The 20660-nt window shown below is 41.1% G+C and overlaps 1 protein-coding gene across 7 annotated transcripts in view; it reads right to left on the bottom strand.

The window, feature by feature from the left end:
- CFAP70 (cilia and flagella associated protein 70) overlaps positions 1-16230 on the bottom strand; it is a 107245-nt gene extending 91015 nt beyond the window's left edge. For 5 of the 7 annotated variants that reach the window (XM_054503769.2, XM_054503773.2, XM_063670487.1 and 2 more), the window contains exons 1-3: positions 6554-6608; positions 2550-2652; positions 1353-1539 (exon numbers count right to left, since the gene is read on the bottom strand). In XM_054503769.2, the coding sequence (XP_054359744.1) occupies positions 1353-1539; positions 2550-2612 (250 nt within the window). In that variant the 5' untranslated portion in view covers positions 2613-2652; positions 6554-6608. Of the gene's footprint in view, positions 1-1352; positions 1540-2549; positions 2656-6553; positions 6832-12989 lie in introns of those variants that run through there. The other 2 variants (XM_054503768.2, XM_054503779.2) reach the window with 2 other exon arrangements.
- Positions 16231-20660: the final 4430 nt, after the last annotated feature.

Genomic DNA, 20660 nt, shown 5'->3' with positions numbered 1-20660 from the left:
CTCATTACTAGAGGGGATAAAAGTCCTGGTTCCCTACTTGGTCTTCTCTGACATCACTAGGGTAATGGAGAACCTCATTTTTGAGCTTTGTGACAGTGGAAGTCTAGGCTCTCCACTCAGCTTGACTGAGGGTGGGGGCTATAGTTTTTTTCCTACGGTGTTTGGCTGGAGTACGGGAATTACTGTCTAAAACTTTTCTGTCTTATTAGGCTGCCGCTTTCATAGTCTTTTGGCTAAACAGAGCAGACTTTTATCAGGCTTTCTTTCTTTCTTTTTTCTTTTTTGGTCTGTGCCCATTGGTGTCTCCAGCTTGCCACCTTCTTCAGCAAGCAGTATGGGATATATAAGGCAAAAAGAAAACCCAAGGAACTCACCACTGTGTCATTCCCCAGGTCCCAAGTTTCCTTCTCTCCACCTTTCAGAGTCTCTTATATTTGTTTTGTATATAATGTCCAGGGTTTGTAGTTGTACTCAGTGGGAGGAATAGAGAAAAGTACATCTATTCCATCTTCTCAAAAGTTCTGCTTTTAATCCTTTTTCTTTCTAATTTATGCGCTTAAGATTATAAATGTACCTCTAAGTACAACTTTAAATATATCCCACTAATTCTGATATTTGGTGTTTTACTGTTGATCTCTTCCAAATGCTTTGCAATTTTTATTATGACTTTATTTGTCCCATGAATGATTCATAAGTATGTTTTTAAATTTCCAAATAGTTTTTTGGCTATCTTTTTGTTATTGATTTCTAATTTTGTTGATTGTTACATTTTGGCAGAAAAGGTGGTCTGTATGCTATTGATCCTTTGATCTATGGTAGGACTTGCTTTATCGCTTAGAATGTGGCCAATTGCTATCATAAAAATGCTCCTCCTGTGTTTTAAAAATATATATATTCTTTAATGGTTAGTACAAGCCTATGATTATTCCTAGGGAAGACTTTTTTCTCTATCCAGGATCTAGACACAGATGCTGATAAGCAGATTTTATTTTCCTGGTCCCTACTTTCTGAGAGTCTTAACTTGTGATGGAGAGGTGATCTCAGTCTCTATTCCCCCAGCAACAGCAGCCAAAGGTTTTCTGTCCTTGTGAGAGTATTAAAACCCAAGCCCCTAGGTTTTGGAGTACTGCCTTCTCCCTGCACACTTCCACTAACACATACACACCAATGGCAGCTGTTCAAGATTTCCAGGTTTCAGTTCCTGCCTTGCTTCTGGGAACAAAGGAGCTGCCCTTTCTTTCTCATGATTTTAGTTACATGTTTAAAAGAATGTTTTGGTTCTGCTTTTCCCATCCAACATGATAGGGAAGAAGGCAATCAGGACATTGATTTTTAGAACCACAAGGACTTACAGAACACAGGTTTGTGAGCGAGGTCATCTAAAGTGATTCCTCCTTCAGGATTAAACTCAAAACTGCTAGTGAAGTTGTATTTTGCACTTCCTTCTGGAGAAACAGTAATTTTTGCGGAGTCTCCCAGAACCACTTGATTGAATTCTGCCCGAATAAAGGTAACTGGAGTATCTCCTTTAAAACCTTTCTGTTGGCAGAAACACACCACTTTACGATTATATTCAAATAGAGAATTTTCCTACACATCTGGCAACCCATTTTGATTTGGGCTAAATAGCATTTTTCATTTTTTCCTAACAAGCAACATCACAAATACAAAAGGAATAGGTAGAAAAATCATTAAACAAATCTAGTTTTACTTAAATGCAACATTCCATTTAAATGCTGTTAGGCTGGAGTCTTGAAAATAACATTTATTGTGTTTCACCTAATAATAAAAGTATACTGAGGAACATTTTTTTTTCTGTTTTTTGTTTGTTTGTTTGTTTGTTTTTTTTTTTGAGACGGAGTCTCGCTCTGTCGCCCAGGCTGGAGTGCAGTGGCGTGATCTCGGCTTACTGCAAGCTACTGAGGAACATTTTTAAAAGTAAGAAAATTAATTACCTGCAATCTTACTGTAACATGTAAGCATTACTAACATTTCAGAATATATTTTCTAGTGTTTTGCTGTGAATATATGGATGTACGTGTGTGTACCCATATATGCACACATAGATACATTTTTATATATGCATTTTAAAACAAAGTGGAGCTCATTAATTACATCCTCTTTGGAATGATCTTTTTAAACTTAATATACTGAATATTCTCCCATTTCATTATATTCCTAATTTTTAGTACATCACATTGTTGTTGTTTTTTTAATTAATCAAATAGAATTAATCACAAGGGAAACTCTAGAAGAATTCAGATCCTTCTCAGGAGAAAGGGAAAAAAATAATATGTGAACTGCTGTCTAGGGAAACTAAAACCACTATTTCCTTTATCCAGTTAAATTTAGTATTCAAATTGCCGGGTATTTGAGACACACAGTAATGTGACTTGGAGATTATAGACTAACAATAAGGAACACTGAGGCGGAATGCCACTGCTACATAAAGCCAGGAGGTTTGGAGGTAGAGAATGAAGCAAAATTCCATTCCTCCTGCAGGTACTCCCAAACTAAGGATTTTTGTAAATTTCCAAAAGTAACTTTACCAAATCATATCCCTCTGTCACGGTGATCTGCACGAGTCTGCCTGCTGATGGCACTTGCTCCATATCACCAACTGGGAAAAGTCCCTCTGGTTTTCTTTTGTGTCTGTAAACAGAATGAATCAATCTGTCCCCTCATGTACCACAGCTGCACAAGTACCCATATTCCATCATAACCAATACCAGGGAAAACCTAAGGAAATGCCATAGTCCAGCACTGTTTTATTCCCCACATCCAACCTTTGCTGCTGGACAGGCAGTGCTTTAGGGAGCTGGTCACAAGGATGATTTCACTGGTTAGTGCTAAAAGATGTTTATACAGATAACTAACCCATTAAGCACAAAGTATCACAAGACAAAGTAGGAACACCTTGACCTCCCATATCCTACATCAGGGGTCCCCAGCCCGAGCCATGAACCAGTACCAGCCTGTGGCCTGTCAGGAACTGGGCTGTACAGCAGGAGGTAAGCAGCAGGTGAGCAAGCAAAGCTTCATCTCTACTTACAGCCACTCTGCATCACCACCTACATTACCACCTGAGCTCTGTCTCCCGTCAGATCAGTGGCAGCATTAGATTCTCACAGGAGTGTGAACCCTATTGTAACTGATGCATGCAAAGGATCTAGGTTGTGTGCTCCTTATAAGAATCGAATGCCTGATTTGTCACTGTCTCCCATCACCCCCAGATAGGACTGTCTAGCTGCAGGAAAACAAGCTCAGGGCTTCCACTGATTCTACATTATGAAGAGCTGTATAATATTTCATTATATAGGCTGGGCACGGTGGCTCACGCCTGTAATCCCAGTACTTTGGGAGGCGAGGTGGGCAGATCACCAAGTCAGGAGTTCGAGATCAGCCTGTCCAATATGGTGAAATCCCATCTCTACTAAAAAATTCAAAAATTAGCCAGGTGTGGTGGCACATGCCTGTAGTCCCAGCTACTCGGGAGGCTGAGGCAGCAGAATCGCTTGAACCCGGGAGGCAGAGGTTGCAGTGAGCTGAGATCACACCACTGAACTCCAGCCTGGGCGACAGAGTGACTCCATCTCAAAAAAAAAAAAAAAAATTCATTATGTATTAACATGTAATAATAATAGAAATAAAGTGCACAATAAATGTAATGTGGTTGAATCATCCCCGCTGCCCCCAGTCTGTGGAAAAAGTATCTTCCACGAAACTGGTCCCTGGAGCCAAAAAGGCTGGGGACTGCTGCCATACACCGTTCACACTGTTCTCTGGTAACCGTTTTTTTTAATCTGCAAAGCTCCCTTCAAACATTATTTAACTTCTCAGTTTTACAAAAATATATTTTGAGAGCAAAATATATTTTGAGAGCAGGAAAGAAGCAGCCACACAAAATGGTAGTCCACTGGAAAAGGTCTTAATATATTTCTTATTTAGTCAGATATACTGTCAATTTTACAATACTAAGGGCACAAACAATTTCGAAAATAAATTGGATATTTGTTTTTTGGAAAAGGTCTTTATCTCTCCTTCCTTCCTTTTTTTTTTTTTTTCAGGCTCTCACTCTGTCACCCAGGCTGGAGTGCAGTGGTGCAATCACAGCTCACTGCAGCTTCAACCTCCCAGGCTCAAGTGATTGTCCCACCTCAGCCTCCTGAGTAGCTGGGACTATAGGCATGTGTCACCACGCCCAGCTAATTTTTGTATTTTTTGTAGACAGGGTTTCACCATGCTGTCTAGGCTGGTCTCGACGGCTAGGCTCAAGCAATCCGTCCACCTCAGCCTCCCAAAGTGCTGGGATTAAAAGGCGTGAGCCACTGTGCCTGTTGAAAAGGCCTTATTTTCTAACTCAATTCAAACATTTACTGAGGACATACTATGCTAAGTGTATTTGGTGATACAAAAGAGAAAACAACATCTTACAGCCTTCAGACTTTATAATTATCCTGCCTCTTCTCAGCTACTCCAGCATTTTTCCAGTCACCTAAAAGTCTCAAATCATTTGTTCAACAACATATTTCTGGGCTCTTTAAGAGCTTTAGTGGCACTGACAACTTCTTTGTCAAATGTACATTTGAAATGCCCTTTTGTATCAGTCTTCTTTCCTTTTCAATAATATGGCATTAGGCCTTCATTACCCTTCTGCTAGACTGTAAAAAAAGCCTCCTAACTGGTGTCTGACTCCAGTTTCTCACTCTAATTCATCCCGCTTTTGTCAGAATTGCTCATTGAAAAAACTTAAGGTTGGCACTGTGGTGGGTGCTGAGGATACAAGAGATAAGATGTGAACTCTCTAACCTCAAGAAATTTAAAATCTAGTGAGGACGACTGACGTGTAACTAGACCAGGAGTCAATCTGTGAGACAGGTGCTCTGACAGAGGAAAGAAGGGAGGAGTGAAACACACAGGGAGGAAAAGGGGGATGGAAATTTATTTTTTCTTTTACAAATATAAAGAATGAGAGAAGCAAGGAAATTAACTGATTATAGCCAGTGTACCAAGTGTGCTTCACATTTATTATCTTAAATGTAGCCTCCCTTCTAAGTGATTCTTAAATCTCTATTTGACTGAAAAAAACTGAGCTTCAGAGAAGTTTGCTATCTTACCAGCAGTCATACAGCAAGGAAGTGCTGAATGAAGCTGGGACCTAGCTGGATTTGAGAATACATGTGCATGTCAGGAAAATCTTGGAGGAAGTACCCTGGAACTATGTCTTAATAGAGTAAAGGGAAGGATATTCCAAGAAAGGGAACAGATTTTAAAACGTTCAGAGGCAAAACAACACACATAGCAAGTAGCAAGTAGCTTGCAGTGGTGGAGTAAGAAGAAATAGGGAGAAAATGAGAAGAGACAAGCAGATAAATACCTTATTAAAGTACAGATCTGATCATATCACTGTCCTGTTCCCTCTCACCTACCAAATAAACTGTAACACTACAATTTAACTGTAGTTAAATGTAGTACTACAGTCAGGGCTTTCTAGGATCTTGCAGTGCCAGTTAACTACCCTCTTCTAGCTTATGCTCTTGCTTAGTATTTTTCAAAGATTACCTGCATTTAGTCACTTTTGAAACTTTTCATTTTTCCTTCCCCCTGGAATTATCTCTCCCTTTCTCCTCACTTCGTCTCTACAGCAAATCCTACTCATCCTTTAAAATCCAGCTCAAATGCTTCCTAGTTCGTGAAGCTTCCCAGTCGGAAAAACTTGCCTTTCCTCTGAATTCATTTAGCATTTTACACGTCTTTTGTGGCATTACCACAAGCTGTGCTGTTTATGAAGACTGGGTATTCAAAAGACCTTTCCTGCTTAACAACTATGTGCCCCTGGGCAAATGCCTAGCTTCTCTAAGCCTCAGTTTCACCTTCTGTAAAATGGATAACTTCCAACCTGTTTCACAATTATTGTGAATATCCCCTAAGATATTAAAGCTGTTTAAGCTATGAAGCACTGCACAAATGGTATTACTAATATGCAGCGTTTGCCTGAGAGCTCAATTACACCCTTGAAGGCATGTAGCCTGTCTCACGCGTATTTACGGGCCCCGCGTGCCTGGCACCATGTCTTGTACGCAAGAGGCGTTCGCGTCGTGTTTGAACTATGAATGCAAGATATAGGACTAAAGTTATGGTCAGGGCAGCTAGGGTGGGGACTCTTGTTGCCCCCGGCAAGGCACGCATTTCTTGTCATCTGCTCGGAAGAAGCTGCAAGGGGAGAGTCCAGTGAGAAAAAGGTTAGACGAAGGAGGCGATGTGACTGGGTCTGGTCTGGGGACAAGCGCAGTCCACGCGGAATGAGGAGGCCTGCGACAAGAAGCGGTAAAGAAAGGGTCTACGTCCGCGCTCCTGTGGAGGTCGCCGGGCTGGGACTGGCGGCACAGTCCGCACCTGGCCGGGCCAATGGCTTTTCAGTCTAAATAACGGGGTTTTCAGCCTGGCCTTAGCTAAGGGAGCAGAAGATCGGGGTGATGGCTGTGGTGTGGCCGCAGGGCTGGGGCGGGGGGCCGGGAAAAGAGGGTTTCTTCAGGAGAGATCACTGTCTTACCTGCAGCAGCCTCAGTTATGTTTTCGACAGCTATAGCAACCAACTACCTCTCGCGAGAACTTACTTTTGGCACTCGCACCAGCCAGTTTATTCCAAGACTCGCGATAACCTTCTGGGGACGGGAGCAGGGAGCGCGACGCTGAGCTTCTGCGCCTGCGCCGTAGCGCGGGCTGGAGCTTTCTCACTTCGAGTGCCTGCTGTTTCCGCGGTTGCTTTACCTTTGCAAGAGTTGGGTTTAAGTGCACAGGTTTCCACCTTTACATTTTGCTCTCTCGACTCTTTTATTTCAATCCATAATAGGAGGGAAAAAAGCAAAAGGAAGTTTAAAGAAAAAGGCCTTTATTAAACTGATTTGAAAACATCATTTAAATATTTCTCCGTGAAATATGCAATATTTTTTAAATGAGCCTGTCACGCACTGTTGATGAGAGTGCAAAATGACCCTGCTTCTAGGTGCTCAATATTTGTACAATAAACAGACCTGGAGTTTATGATGTTAATGCAAATTTTTAATATTCAAAATTTAACAGTAAAGAGCTAGAATAGCAAAACACAATAGCAATAACCTGGAAACAACCCAAGTGCCCGTCGAAGGAATAGTGGATGAGTGGACCAATAAACTGTGGCATATTCACAAAATGGCATATTACAAGCAGTCAAATTTAATGAACTGCAGCCATACACACAACACGGATGAATTTTAGCAGTATATATACTTTAAATTGTTGCAGTGTTAAGAGCCAGCTTGAAGGGACTCCCATGGGCCAAATGAGGGACAATTTGAGCATGAAGTAAACAACGACGATAACGGATTACAACCCATTGAATAAAACAGGAATATGCAAGTCCGTGTTGATACAGAGAAAAAGGAAAACTCTTTCAAAGTAGGATGCCAACCCAGAAGTGTAGCGAGAAGGATGGAAATAGAGAACTACCATTTGACAACTACTGAGGAGGATGACTCAGGCAGGAGTCTTCAAAGGACGCTAAGGCTGGTGGGTAGATGTTCTATGAGGCATAGAATACTGGCGTAATTTTGGAATGCTTCTCCCATGGAATACTACTTGATTACAGAGGGGAAAATAGTGAATGGACGCAACCAACATGATCAGGTGATCATGGTTAACATCACCAGTGTTGGGAGGAGTCTACATTGTGAGCCTCCTGGTGAAACACACTAAAAACACACACACACACACACACACACACACACACACAAAGCATCCTTTTTGGTTTTCCTACCACGAAAGGAACTCAGGTTGTGGACCATCCAAGGACAGGAAAGACTGGGAACTGTCTCTGACTGATGTTATATGACAACTAAATTCAATATGTATCTCTGTATAGCATTCTGGGCCAGAAAGGAAAACACCATTGTTAGGACAGTGGGCAAAATGTGAATTAGCTCTGTGAATCGCATACCACCCCGAACATGCCCGACCTCATCTGAATTGGATGGTAGTGTTGTACCAATATTGATTTCCTGATGTGGAAGTTTGTTTGTTGTTAGGTAGGAGAGTGTCCCTGTTTAGGGGAAAATAAACACTGGTGTGTTTAGGAGTGATAAGACACTATCTCTTCAATTTGCTCTCTTGACTCTCAAAAGGTCCAGAAAAAGACTAACAAGGGATACATACACATGTACACACACATATGCACATGCATGCACACCTGCATACATACACACACAGTGAGCAATGGAACAAGTGCAATAAATTGTTAACTATTTGGGAATCAGAGTGCAGGGGACATGGGACTTTCTTACATGATTTGGACAACTTTTCTAAACATCTGAGATCATTTCAAAACAAATTATTAAAATATACACACATGCATAACCACTCTCCCTGGGAAGCCCTTTGCTTAGGAAATAGAGTTACCAGAGTCAAATTTTAAAATTTTTATTTATATGAATAAAGAAACATAAATATTAAGAGAAATATTTTTTGAAAGTTGTGGTGTTACAGGTAATAAAGGTTCTCAAAATAAAACTACTGTGGCACTACTGAGTAAGGATTTCTCTCTGGATTTTTTTCCCAAGTGAGAGTTTTGGGTGAATTTGCACTGAGACAGCTATCCCACTTGCAAATGACAGACTTTTTCTACATAATAAGCTGGGTTAGGCCAAGTCTTTAATAGAGAGCTGTTCTTCCAGAAATCGCTCATGATCTTGGTCTTAGTACTTTGTTTCAAGGTCTTAGGCAAGCAAGGATAAATAACAGATGTCACTTACTTAAACATAATTAATCTCCATTCAACTGTAGGGTACCTGAGAGCAAGGGCTGTATGTTACAATTTTCTTTTTTTTTTTAAGACGGAGTCTCACTCTGTAGCCCAGGCTGGAGTGCAGTGGCGCAATCTGGGTTCACTGCAACCTCCACCTCCTGGGGTCAAGTGATTCTTGTGCCCCAGCCACTGGAGTAGCTGTGATTACAGGCACCCATCACCACGCCCGGCTAATTTTTGTATTTTTAGTAGAGACAGGGCCATGTTGGCCAGGCTGGTCTTGAACTCCTAACCTCAGGTGATCCACCTGCCTCAGCTTCCTAAAGTGCTGGGATTACAGGCATGAACCACCACGCCTGGCCTTTTGTTTTTTTTCTTTATTGAGACAGTCTTGCTCTGGAGTTCAGTGGCATGATCTCAGCTCACTGCAACCTCTGCCTCCCAGGTTCAAGTGACCCTCCCACCTCAGCCTCCCGTGTGTGTGTGTGTGTGTGTGTGTGTGTGTGTTACAGTTCTTTTATTCTCCTACAGTGCTTAGCAGTGGCCAGTCTGTTTGAAAGGCATTCAATACGTTTTGACTGATTTAAGACATCCACTTGTATATGGAAAAAGCCCTCTTTAGTGGTATGGAAAATATAATAGTACTGGAATTATAATAAAATCATCTACATATGCAAACCAATTTCAGGGAAAAAAACTATAAAAATGTCTTTCTAATAAAATTCAAATGCCTTAGTCTGAGTTTCAAAGGCCTCCACTAAATGATGCACTAGCTCAACAAATTCCTTTCTCATTACTCCAAAAGACTTGTTTCTAATTAGCTAATTTGTTACTTCCAAAGTCAACATATTTCTGACACTCAATAATACAATCAAATGTATTGCTCATCTCAAATTGATCTACAGATTGAAAGCAATCACTATGAAAATCCCAACTGTTTTTTTTTTTCCAGAAATTAACAAGCTGATCCTAAAATTCATATGGAAATGCAAGGGACCCAGAGTAGCCAAAACAATCTTGAAACAGAAGAACAGTTGGAAAACTCACACTTCCCAATTTCAAAACTTTCTATAAAGCTGCAGTAATCAAGTAATGAAGACAGTAATAAAGGCATAAAGATAGCCATACAGAACAAAATAATCAATTGAATTGAGAGTTCAGAAATAAACTCTTACATTTATGGTCAATTGATTTTTAACAAGAGTGCCAAGATGATCTACTGCGATGTGGAAGGGAGTGGGTAATATAGTCTTTTAAACAAATGGTACAAGGAAAAACAATGTCCACATGCAAAGAATGAAGTTGGACCCTTACCTCACACCATATACAAAAAATAACTCAAAATGGCCAAAGACCTAAATGTAAGAACTAAAACTATAAATTTGAGGGTTTTCTATTTCTGTGAAGAATGTCATTGCAATATTGATAGAGATTGTGTTGAATCTGTGGAGCACTTTGGGAAGTATGAACATTTTAACAATGTTAATTACTCTAATCCATGAACATAGGATACTATTTGTGTCTTCAGTTTCTTTCATCAATATTTTGTAGTTTTCATTGTAGAGATCTTTGGCCTACTTGGTTAAAACTTCCTAGGGTTTTTTTTTTTTTTTTTTTTTTTGTAGCAATTGTGAATGGGATTGCTTTTTTCTTTTTCAGATAGTTCACTATTGGCATATAGAAATGCTACTGATTTTTGTATGTTGCTTTTGTATCCTGCAACTTTACTGAATTTATTACTTCTAGCAGTTTTTTGGTGGACTCTTTCGAGTTTTTTGTGTATAAGTTCATGTCATCTGCAGACAGGAAGTTTGACTTCTTTCTTTCCAATTTAGATGCCCTTTGTTTCTTTCTCTTGCCTAATTACTGTGGCTAGGACTTCCAGTACTATGTTGACTAGAAGTAGGGAAAGTGGCTATCCTTGTCTTGTTCCAGATTTTAGAGAAAAAGCTTTCAATGTGTCCTCATTCAGTGTGTTAGCTGTGGGTCTGTCATACATGGTCTTTATTGTACTGAGGTATGTTCCTTCCATATCTAATTTGTTGAGAGTTTTGTTTTGTTTGGTCATGAAGGGATGTTGACCATTACCAAATGCTTTTTCTGCATCTACTGAGATTATCATATGGTTTTTATCCTTTGTTCTGTTAGTGTGATGTATCACAAAAATTGACTATCCACATGCAGAAGAATAAAACTAGACCCCTATCTCTCACCATTTACAAAAATAGCCTCAAAGGGGATAAAATATTTAAGCATAAGACCTGAAACTATTAAACTATTAGAAAAAAAATTGGAAAAATGCTTTTGACATTGGTCTGAGCAAGGAATTTTTGGATAACCCTCAAAACACAGGCAACAACAACAAAAATAGACAAGTGGGATTACATCAAACTAAAAAGCTTCTGCACAGCAAAGGAAACAATCAATAGATTGAAGAGACAGTATATAGAATGGGAGAAAATATTTACAAACTATGCATCTGACAAGGGGTTAATGTCCAGAGTATACAAGAAACTCAACACCAAAAAAAAAAAAAAAAAAAAAAAAAAATCCAAAAAACAAAAACCCCCACAAATAATCTGATTTTAAGATGGGCAAAAGATCTAAATAGACATTTCTTGAAAGAAAGTATACAAATGGCCAACAGATATATGAAAAAATGCTCAACATCACTAAACATGATGGAAATGCAAATAGTGTATCTACACAAACCTAGATAGCGTAGCCTACCACATAGCTAAGTCATATAGAGTATATCCTATTGCTCCTAGGCAACAAACAGGTATGGCATGTTACTATACCAAATACTGTAGGCAACTGTAACACAATGGTAAGTACTTGTGTATCTAAACATAGAAAAAGTACAGTAAAAATATGGTATAAAAGATAAATAGTACACCTGTAGAAGGCACTCATAATGAATGGCACTTGCTGGCCTAGAAGTTGCTCTGGGTGAGTGAAGGAATGAGTAGTGAGTGAATTGTGAAGGCCTAGGACATTACTGTATACTACTGCAAACTTAACAAACACTATATAATTAGGCTACACTAAATTTATTTTAAAACTTTTTAATAATAAATTTACTTTAGCTTACTGTAACGTTTTTGCTTCCTAAACATTTTTTTTTTTTTTCCCTTGGAGACAGGGTCTCATACTGTCACCCAGGCTGGAGTGCAGTGGCATGATCATGGCTCACTGCAGCCTCAATCTCCTTGGGCTCAAGCAAACCTCCTGCCTTTTTGTATTTTTTGTAGAGATGGGGTTTCACCAAGTTGCTCAGGCTGGTCTTGAATTCTTGGGCTCAAGTGATCCACCTGCCTCGGCCTCCCTAAGTGCTGAGACTACACGCGTGAGCCACTGCACTCAGCCTAAACTTCTTAACTTTTTGACTCTTATAGCTATACAAAAATATTTTCTGTATGTCCTTATAAGCTTTTTATTTAAAAAATTATTTTTTACAGGCCTTCTACAGGTGTCCTATTTATCTTTTATACCATATTTTTACAGGTGGCTCCCGCCTGTAATCCCAGCACTTTGGGAGGCTGAGGTTGGTGGATCACAAGGTCAGGAGATCGAGACCATCTGGCTAACATGGTGAAACCCCGTCTCTACTAAAAATACAAAAAATTAGCTGGGCATGGTGGCAGGCACCTGTAGCCCCAGCTAGTCGGGAGGCTGAGGCAGGAGAATGGCATGAACCCGGGAGGAGGAGCTTGCAGTGAGCGGAGATCACGCCGCTGCACTCTAGCCTGGGTGACAGAGTGAGACTCTGTCTCAAAAAATAAATAAATAAATAAAATAAATTATTTACTTTTTGACCTTTTTTTGTTAAAAACTAAGACACAGGTCAGGTGTGGTGGCTCTGGCCTGCAATCCCAGCACTTTGGGAGGCTGAGGTAAGAGGACTGCTTGAGTCCAGGAGTTACCAGCCTGGGGGTAACATGGTGAGACCATGTCTCTTCAAAAAACTTAAAAATTAGCGTGGTGTGGTGGCAAAAGCCTGTAGTCCCAGCTACTTGGGACGCTGAGGCAGGAGGATTGCTTGAGGCCAGGAGTTCAAGACTGCAGTGAGCAATGATTCCACCACTGCACTCCAACCTGGGTGACAGAGCAAGACCCTGCCTCCAAAACTAAAAAAAACAAAGACACACACACACACATTAGCCTAAGTCTACACAGGCTCAGGATAATCAACATGACTATCTCCCACCTGCACATCTCATCCCACTGGAAGGTCTTCAGGGGCATAACACGCATGGAGCTGTCATCTCCTATAACAATGCCTTCTTCTGGAATATCTTCTGAAGGTCCTACCTTAGGCTTTTTATAGTTAACTTCTTTTCAATAAGTAGATGGAGTATACTCTAAAATAATGATAAAAAGTCTAGCATTAGTAAGTACTAAGTGATAGGAATTTTTCAGCTGTGTTATAATCTTATGGAACTACTGTCATATACGTAGTCTGTTGTTGACTGAATCTTCATCATGCAGTGCATTGTTGGTGAGAATGTAAATTGGTACAGCCACTGTGGAAAATAGTAGAGGGTTCCTAAAAAAATTAAAAACTACCATATGATCTAACAATCCCATATATCCAAAAGATATGATATCAGTATGTCAAAAAGATGTCTGCACACCCATGTTTATTGCAGCACTATTCACAATGGCCAGAATATGGAATTAACCTAAGTGTCCATCAACAGATGAATGAATATGTGGTAAATTTACACAATGGAATACTATTCAGCCATAAAAAAGAATGAAATCCTCTCATTTGGAACAACTTGAATAAGCCTAGAGGTCATTATGTTATGTGAAATAAGCCAGGCACAGAAAGACAGATACTGCATGATCCTATTCATATGTGGAATCCTAAATTTTTTTTTTTTTTTTGAGGCAGTCTCGCTCTGTCACCCAGGCTGGAGTGCAGTGGCAAGGTCTCGGCTCACTGCAACCTTCACCTTCCAGGTTCAAGCGATCCTCATGCCTCAGCCTCCTGAGTAGCTGGGATTACAGGCACACGCCACCACACCCAGCTAATTTTTGTATTTTTAGTAGAGATGGGGTTTCACCATGTTGGCCAGGCTGGTTTCTAACTCCTGTCTTCAAGTGATCCACCCACGTTGGCCTCCCAAAGTGCTGGGATGGATTACAGATGTAAGCCACTGCACCTGGCCTTAAATGTTGATCTAACAGAAGTAGAGAATAAATAATGGTTACCAGAGGCTGGGAACGGGAGGGAAGAGGGAGGACAGGGAGAGGCCAGTCAATGGATACAAAGTTACAGTTAGATAGGAAGAATAAGGTCTGGTGTTCCATTGCTCTGAATGGTGATTATGGTTCATGGTAATATATTGCATATTTCAAAATAGCTAGAGGAGAGGATTTTGAATCTTCTCATCACAAAAAAAGATGTCTGAGATGATGGATATGTTAATTACCCTAATTTATTACATATTGTGTGCATGTATCACAACATTACACTGTCCCTATAAATATGTACAATTGTATCAATTAAAATGTTTTAAGTCTTTTTTTTTTTTTTTGAGATGGGGTCTCGCTCTGTCACCCAGGCTGGAGTGCAGTGGTGCGATCTCGGCTCACTGCAAGCTCCACCTCCTGGGTTCACGCCATTCTCCTGTCTCAGCCTCCCGAGTAGCTGGGACTACAGGCGCCCGCCACCACGCCCAGCTAATTTTTTGTATTTTTAGTAGAGATGGGGTTTCACTGTGTTAGCCAGGATGGTCTCGATCTCCTGACCCTTGTGATCCGCCTGCCTCAGCCTCCCAAAGTGCTGGGATTACAGGCGTGAGCCACCATGCCCAGCCAAAATGTTTTAAGTCTTGAAGAAAAAATAATTTTAAAATTTTGTACATCAAAAGACACCATCAAGAAAACAAAAGCCAACCTATGAAATGGGAGAAAATATTTTGTGAATTGTGTATCAGGTAAGAGTCTACTATCCAAAATATATAAACAACATTTACAACTCAACAGAAATACAAATTACCCAAATTAAAAATGGGCAAAATATTCGAATACATATTTTTTAAAGAAGATATGCAAATAATCAATAAGCACAAAAAAAATGCTCATTAGTCACAAGGGAAATGAAATGAAAACCACAATCAGATGCCACTTCATATCCACCAGCATGGCTATAGTGAAAAACATAGGCAATGATAGTAAGTGTTGGCGAGGATGAGAAAAATTATCAACCAGGTTTGTTCTGCCCGTGCCGGGTAAACCAATCACTGTGATGACACATTTTGCAAAAGAGAAAAGATTCATCCACAAGGCAGCCCAGCAAGGGGGCAGGTAAATAGCTCTCATATCTGCCTCCCGAAAATAAGGCATAGGGATGTTTATGGGTTAGAGAAGCCGGGTGGTCTAAGGCATGGCGAAAGGTGATTGGCAGTGGGGGAAAATGAATCATCCAGTGATCTGCGCAAGTGTAGTCAGGATTCATGGAACTTCATAGGATGACTGTTCAGAAAATGGCGCCATTAGCATCATTTGAGGGTGGAGTGTTTAGCCTGTGATGTCAAAAGGCTACCTCTTGGGCATTTGCTCTGGCCTGGTTGAAGGGTCAGTGGTCACAACCAGTTTGAACAGGAGAGGAGCTGCCCCAAGTTCCTGAAAAGCAACTTAAGTGACTGTTACCACGGTGACATATGTTATCTATAGATTATATAGGAAGCCAGTAAAGGTTAAATGCTGTCGTCTTCAGCTACATAGAAAAAAACAAAATGCAAATGACCAAATTGCAGGGCAGGCTGTTTTGTGGATCTAATCAGATTAACCCCCCCAGTTTCAAAACTTTATTGCTGATAGGATTATAATATTGTACAGCCACCTGAGTAAACAGTTGGGCAGATCCTCAAAAAGTTGAACACAGGCCGAGTGCGGTGGCTCACACTTATAATCCTAGCACTTTGGGAGGCCAAGGTGGGTGGATTGCCTGAGCTCAGGAGTTCGAGACCAGCCTGGGCAACACGGTGAAACCCCATCTCTACTAAAATACAAAAAAAAAAAAAAAAAAAATTAGCCAGGTGTGGCGGCGTGTGCCTGTAATCCCAGCTACTTGGGAGGCTGAGGCAGGAGAACTGCTTGAACCTGGGAGATGGAGGTTGTGGTGAGCCAAGATGGCGCCACTACACTCCAGCTTGGGAGACAGAGCGAGACTCCGTCTCTTGAGAGCTTGTTTGGAGGTTCTAGCAGGGGAGCGCAGCTACTCGTATACCCTTGACCGAAGACCGGTCCTCCTCTATCGGGGATGGTCGTCCTCTTCGACCGAGCGCGCAGCTTCGGGAGGGACGCACATGGAGCGGTGAGGGAGGAAGGGGACACCCGCCTAGCCAGCCAGATCAGCCGAATCAACCCTGGCGATCAATGGGGTGACAGATGTCGCAGCCAGATCGCCCTCACATCCAGAGACTCCGTCTCTTAAAAAAAAAAAGTTAAACATAGATAGACCACACAATCCAGCAATTCTTTTCATTTGAGACAGAGTTGTCCCACCGTGTTGGCCAGGCCGGTCTTGAACTGTTGACCTTGTGTTTCACCTGCCTAGGCCTCCCAAAGTGCTGGGATTACAGATGTGAGCCCCTGTGCCCGGCCTAATTTTTCTATTTTTAATAGAGACGGGGTTTCATCACCATGTTGGCCAGGCTGGTCTTGAACTCCTGACCTCAGGTGATGATTCAGCAATTCTACTCCTAGGTGTATAGCCAAGATAGCTGGGAACATAGGTCCACACAAAAACTTAAACATGAATGTTCACAGTAGCATTATTCATAATAGCCAAAAGGTGAAAACCATCCAGATGCCCATCAACTGATGAATGAATTTTTAAAAATGTGATATAAATGGCCAGGTGTGGTGGCTCATGCCTATAATCCCAGCACCTTGGGAGGCCAAGGCGGGCAGATCACTTGAGACCAGGAGTTCAAGACTAGCCTGGCCAACATGGTGAAACCCCATCTGTACTAAAAATACAAAAAATTAGCCAGGCGTGGTGGCACGCACCTGTAACCCCACCTACTCAGGAGGCTGAGGCAGGGGAATTGCTTGAACCCGGCAGGCAGAGGTTTCAGTGAGCCAAGATTGTGCCACTGCACCCCAGCCTGGGCAACATAGCAAGACTCTGTCTGAAGAAAAAAAAGCAATATAACCACACAATGGATTATTCAGCCACAAAACAGAATGAAGTACTGATTCATGCTATACCACAGATGAACCTTAGAAACAGTATGCTAAATGAAAGAAGTCAGACACAAAGGGCTACATATTGTATGATTCTAGTCATTTGGAAAGTCCAGAATAGACAAATCCCATAGAGACAGAAAGTAGATTAGTGGTTGCCGGGGGCTGGGTAGGAGGGTGAGGAATGAGAAATGACTACTGATTGGGTACGGGGTTTCTTTTTTGGGGTGATGAAAATGTTAAAAAATTGATTGTGATGGTTGCACAAATTTGTGAGTATGCTGACAACCACTGAATTGTACACATTATTTTTTAGAGACGGGGTCTCACTTTGTCACCTAGGCTGGAGTGCAATGGCACAATCATAGCTCACTGTCACCTCAAACTCCTGTGCTCAAATGATCCATCCTCCTGCCTTGGCCTCCCAAGCAGCTAGAACCACAGGTATGCACCACCACACACAGCTAATTTTTTAAATTTTTTTTTTGTAGCAACAGGGTCTTGCCATCTTGCCCAGGTTGGTCTCAAACTCCTGGGCTCAAGCAATCCTCCCACTTTGGCCTCCCAAAGTGCTGGGATTATGCACAGCTGAATTGTACACTTTAAAAGGGTGAACTGTATATATGAATTATAGCTCGTATTTTTAAAAGTTTAAAAATATGTTGCTTGGGAAAGGACTCTGGGAAGATGGCAGACAGAGTAGGAAGCACCAGAAATCTGCCTCCCCACCCAGGCTGTCTGAGGTAACTATTTTGGAATTCTGGAGTCTATTGAAGGTTTGCAACTTCTAGAGGAAGACTTGGATGGCAATTTGGACTGTTTCAATTTTCGCTCTTAGCACAGTAGTAGTGCTACCCATCCTGTAGGAGGCGAGTGTGCATTTGTTCCAGTAGGAGCCTGCACATAGACTGTGGGAGCCAGGATAGGCAAAAAAAGTATCCTATCCTCCAAATATGAGATATCTGTGCTGATTACTGAACACTGCTTCTGATCACAGGGGTACAGACAAAGAAGCAGGGGCCATTGTTGCACCTCCCCCAATTGTTGCAAGTCTCTCCCTGTCCAGGTGAAGTGACTTCCAGGGGATTGAAAGGTCTGGTACGTCTGTCTTTACCCCTACCCTTCATTTTTCTCTTTTTCTCCCTTTGCGGGGGCAGACATTGAGACAAGCACATTCAAAAGCAACTACATATATGGGGAAAATTAGAAAGTGGCCACCCACACCCAGAGAAAGGCACAGGCTCAAAAAGACCTGAGAAGACCCTAAGTTTATACCTCAGTATGGTCCTTGGCACAGAGACAGCCTACAACAATAAAACAAAAACAAAAACAATAAACAAATACAGTAACAAAAAATAGCAAACCCTGGGGAAAGGGGAGAATACAATTTCCAGAGTTACCACATTATTAAACCCAAATGTATAATTTTCAATGAAAAAAATCACAAGGCATACAAAGAAACAGGAAACTATCCCCAATCAAAGGCAAAAATAAACAGAAACTGTCTCTAAAAAAAGACCTGGTGACAGATCTATTACACAAAAAAATTTTAAAACCTGTCTTAAAGGCTGGGTGTGGTGGTTCATGCCTGTAATTCCAGCACTTTGGGAGGCCAAGGCAAGAGGGTCACTTGAGGCTGGGAGTTCAAGAGCAGCCTAGGTAACACAGTGAGACCCTGTCTCTTAAAGAAAAAAAAAAAAAGAAGAATTTAAAAATAAGCCAGCCAGGTGCAGTGGCCTGTGTCTATAGTCCTAACTAGCTACTTGGGAGGCTGAGGCAGAAGGCTCACTTTGAGCCCAGGAGTTTGAGGCTGCAGTGAGCTTTGATTGTGCCACTGCACTACAGCCTGGGTGACAGAGCGAGACCCTGTCTCAAAACACAACAACAAAAAACTGTCTTAAAGATATCAGGCCAGGTGTGGTGGCTCATGCCTGTAATCCCAACACTTTGGGAAGCCAAGGTGGGCAGATCACTCGAGCCCAGGAGTTTGAAACCAGCCTGGGCAACACAGTGAAACCCCATCTCTACTAAAAAATACAAAAAATTAGCTGGACCTGGTGGCACACACCTGTAGTCCCAGCTACTTGGAGTCTGACATGGGAGATCAACTGAGCCAGGTAAGTCGAGGCTGCAGTTAAGCTGTAATTGCACCACTGCACTCTAGCCTGTGCGATAGGAGTGAGGCCCTGTGTCAAAAAAATAAAATAAAAGAGATGATCAAAAAACTAAAGGAAGATATGGAAAAAGCCAAGAAAATGATGTATGAAGAAAATGGAAATATCAATGAAGAGATAGAAAACCTAAAAAGAAACCAAATTCTGGAGCTGAAAAATACAATAATTGAAATGCAAAAATTCATTAGCAGGATTCAAAGGCAGATTTAAACAAGCAAAAAAAAGAGTAAGTCAAATTGGAGACAGGACAATGGAAACTGAGTCTGAAAAACAGAAAAAAAAAAGATTGAGGAAAAGTGAACAGAGCCTAAGGGACCTGTGAAACACCATCAAGTGGACCATCATACACATTGTGGGAATTCTAATGGGCAAGAAAGAGGAAGAGAAAATATTTGAAGAAATAATGGCTTAAAAGCTTCCCAAGTTCTATGAGACATGAATATAAACACCCAAGCAGCTCAATGAACTCCAAGTAGATGAACTTAAAGAAAGCCACATTAAGACACATTTTAATCAATCAAAGTTTCTTTTTTTTTTTTTTTTAAGATGGAGTCTCGCTCTGTCACGCAGGCTGGAGTGCAGTGGCGCGATCTCGGCTCACTGCAAGCTCTGTCTCCCGGGTTCATGCCATTCTCCTGCCTCAGCCTCCCGAGTAGCTGGGACTACAGGCGCCCGCCACCACGCCCAGCTAATTTTTTATATTTTTAGTAGAGACAGGGTTTCACCGTGTTAGCCAGGATGGTATCGATCTCCTGACCTCATGATCCACCTGCCTCGGCCTCCCAAAGTGCTGGGATTACAGACATGAGCCACCGCGCCCAGCCTTTAATCAAACTTTCTAAATCCAAAGAGAGAATCCTGAAATCAGCAAGAGAGAAGTGATTTGCCACATACAAGATATTCTTAATAAGATTATCAGCAGATTTCTCATCAGAAAGAATAGGATGATAAAGTGCTAAAAGAAAAAAAAAATTCTCAACCCAAGAATCCTATATCTGGCAAAACTGTCCTTAAAAAGTGAGGAAGAAATTTAGACATTCCTAGATAAAAGCTGGGAAAGTTCATTACCACTAGACCTGCCCTACAAGAAATGCTCAAAGAAGTCCTAGTCCTGCAGGATGAAATGAAAGGAGACTAGACAGTAACTTGAAGCCACATGAAGAAATAAAGATCTCAATAAAGGGTAAATACACGGGCAATTATAAAAGCTAGTGTTATTGTAATAATAGTCTGTAACGACACTTTTGGTTTTCTACATGATTTGAGATGAACACATTAAAAAAAAACTAAACACTAGCATAACTGTAATTTTGGTTTGTAACTCCAAAATTTTGTATTCTACATAATTTAAGAAACTAATGCATTTAAAAGAATTAGTTTATGTTTTGGGCCACACAATGTAAAAAGATGTAATTTTGTGACGTCAACCAAAAGGGGTGAGGACACAGCTGTTAGAAGAGTTTGTATACGTCACTGAAGCTGGCATAAATTTAGTGTTATAA

This window comes from Pongo pygmaeus, chromosome 8, assembly GCF_028885625.2.
Source record: "Pongo pygmaeus isolate AG05252 chromosome 8, NHGRI_mPonPyg2-v2.0_pri, whole genome shotgun sequence".
NCBI lineage: Eukaryota > Metazoa > Chordata > Mammalia > Primates > Hominidae > Pongo > Pongo pygmaeus.
The sequence above is the reverse complement of the archived record's forward strand: the minus strand, read 5'-3'. Positions and strand labels throughout refer to the sequence as shown.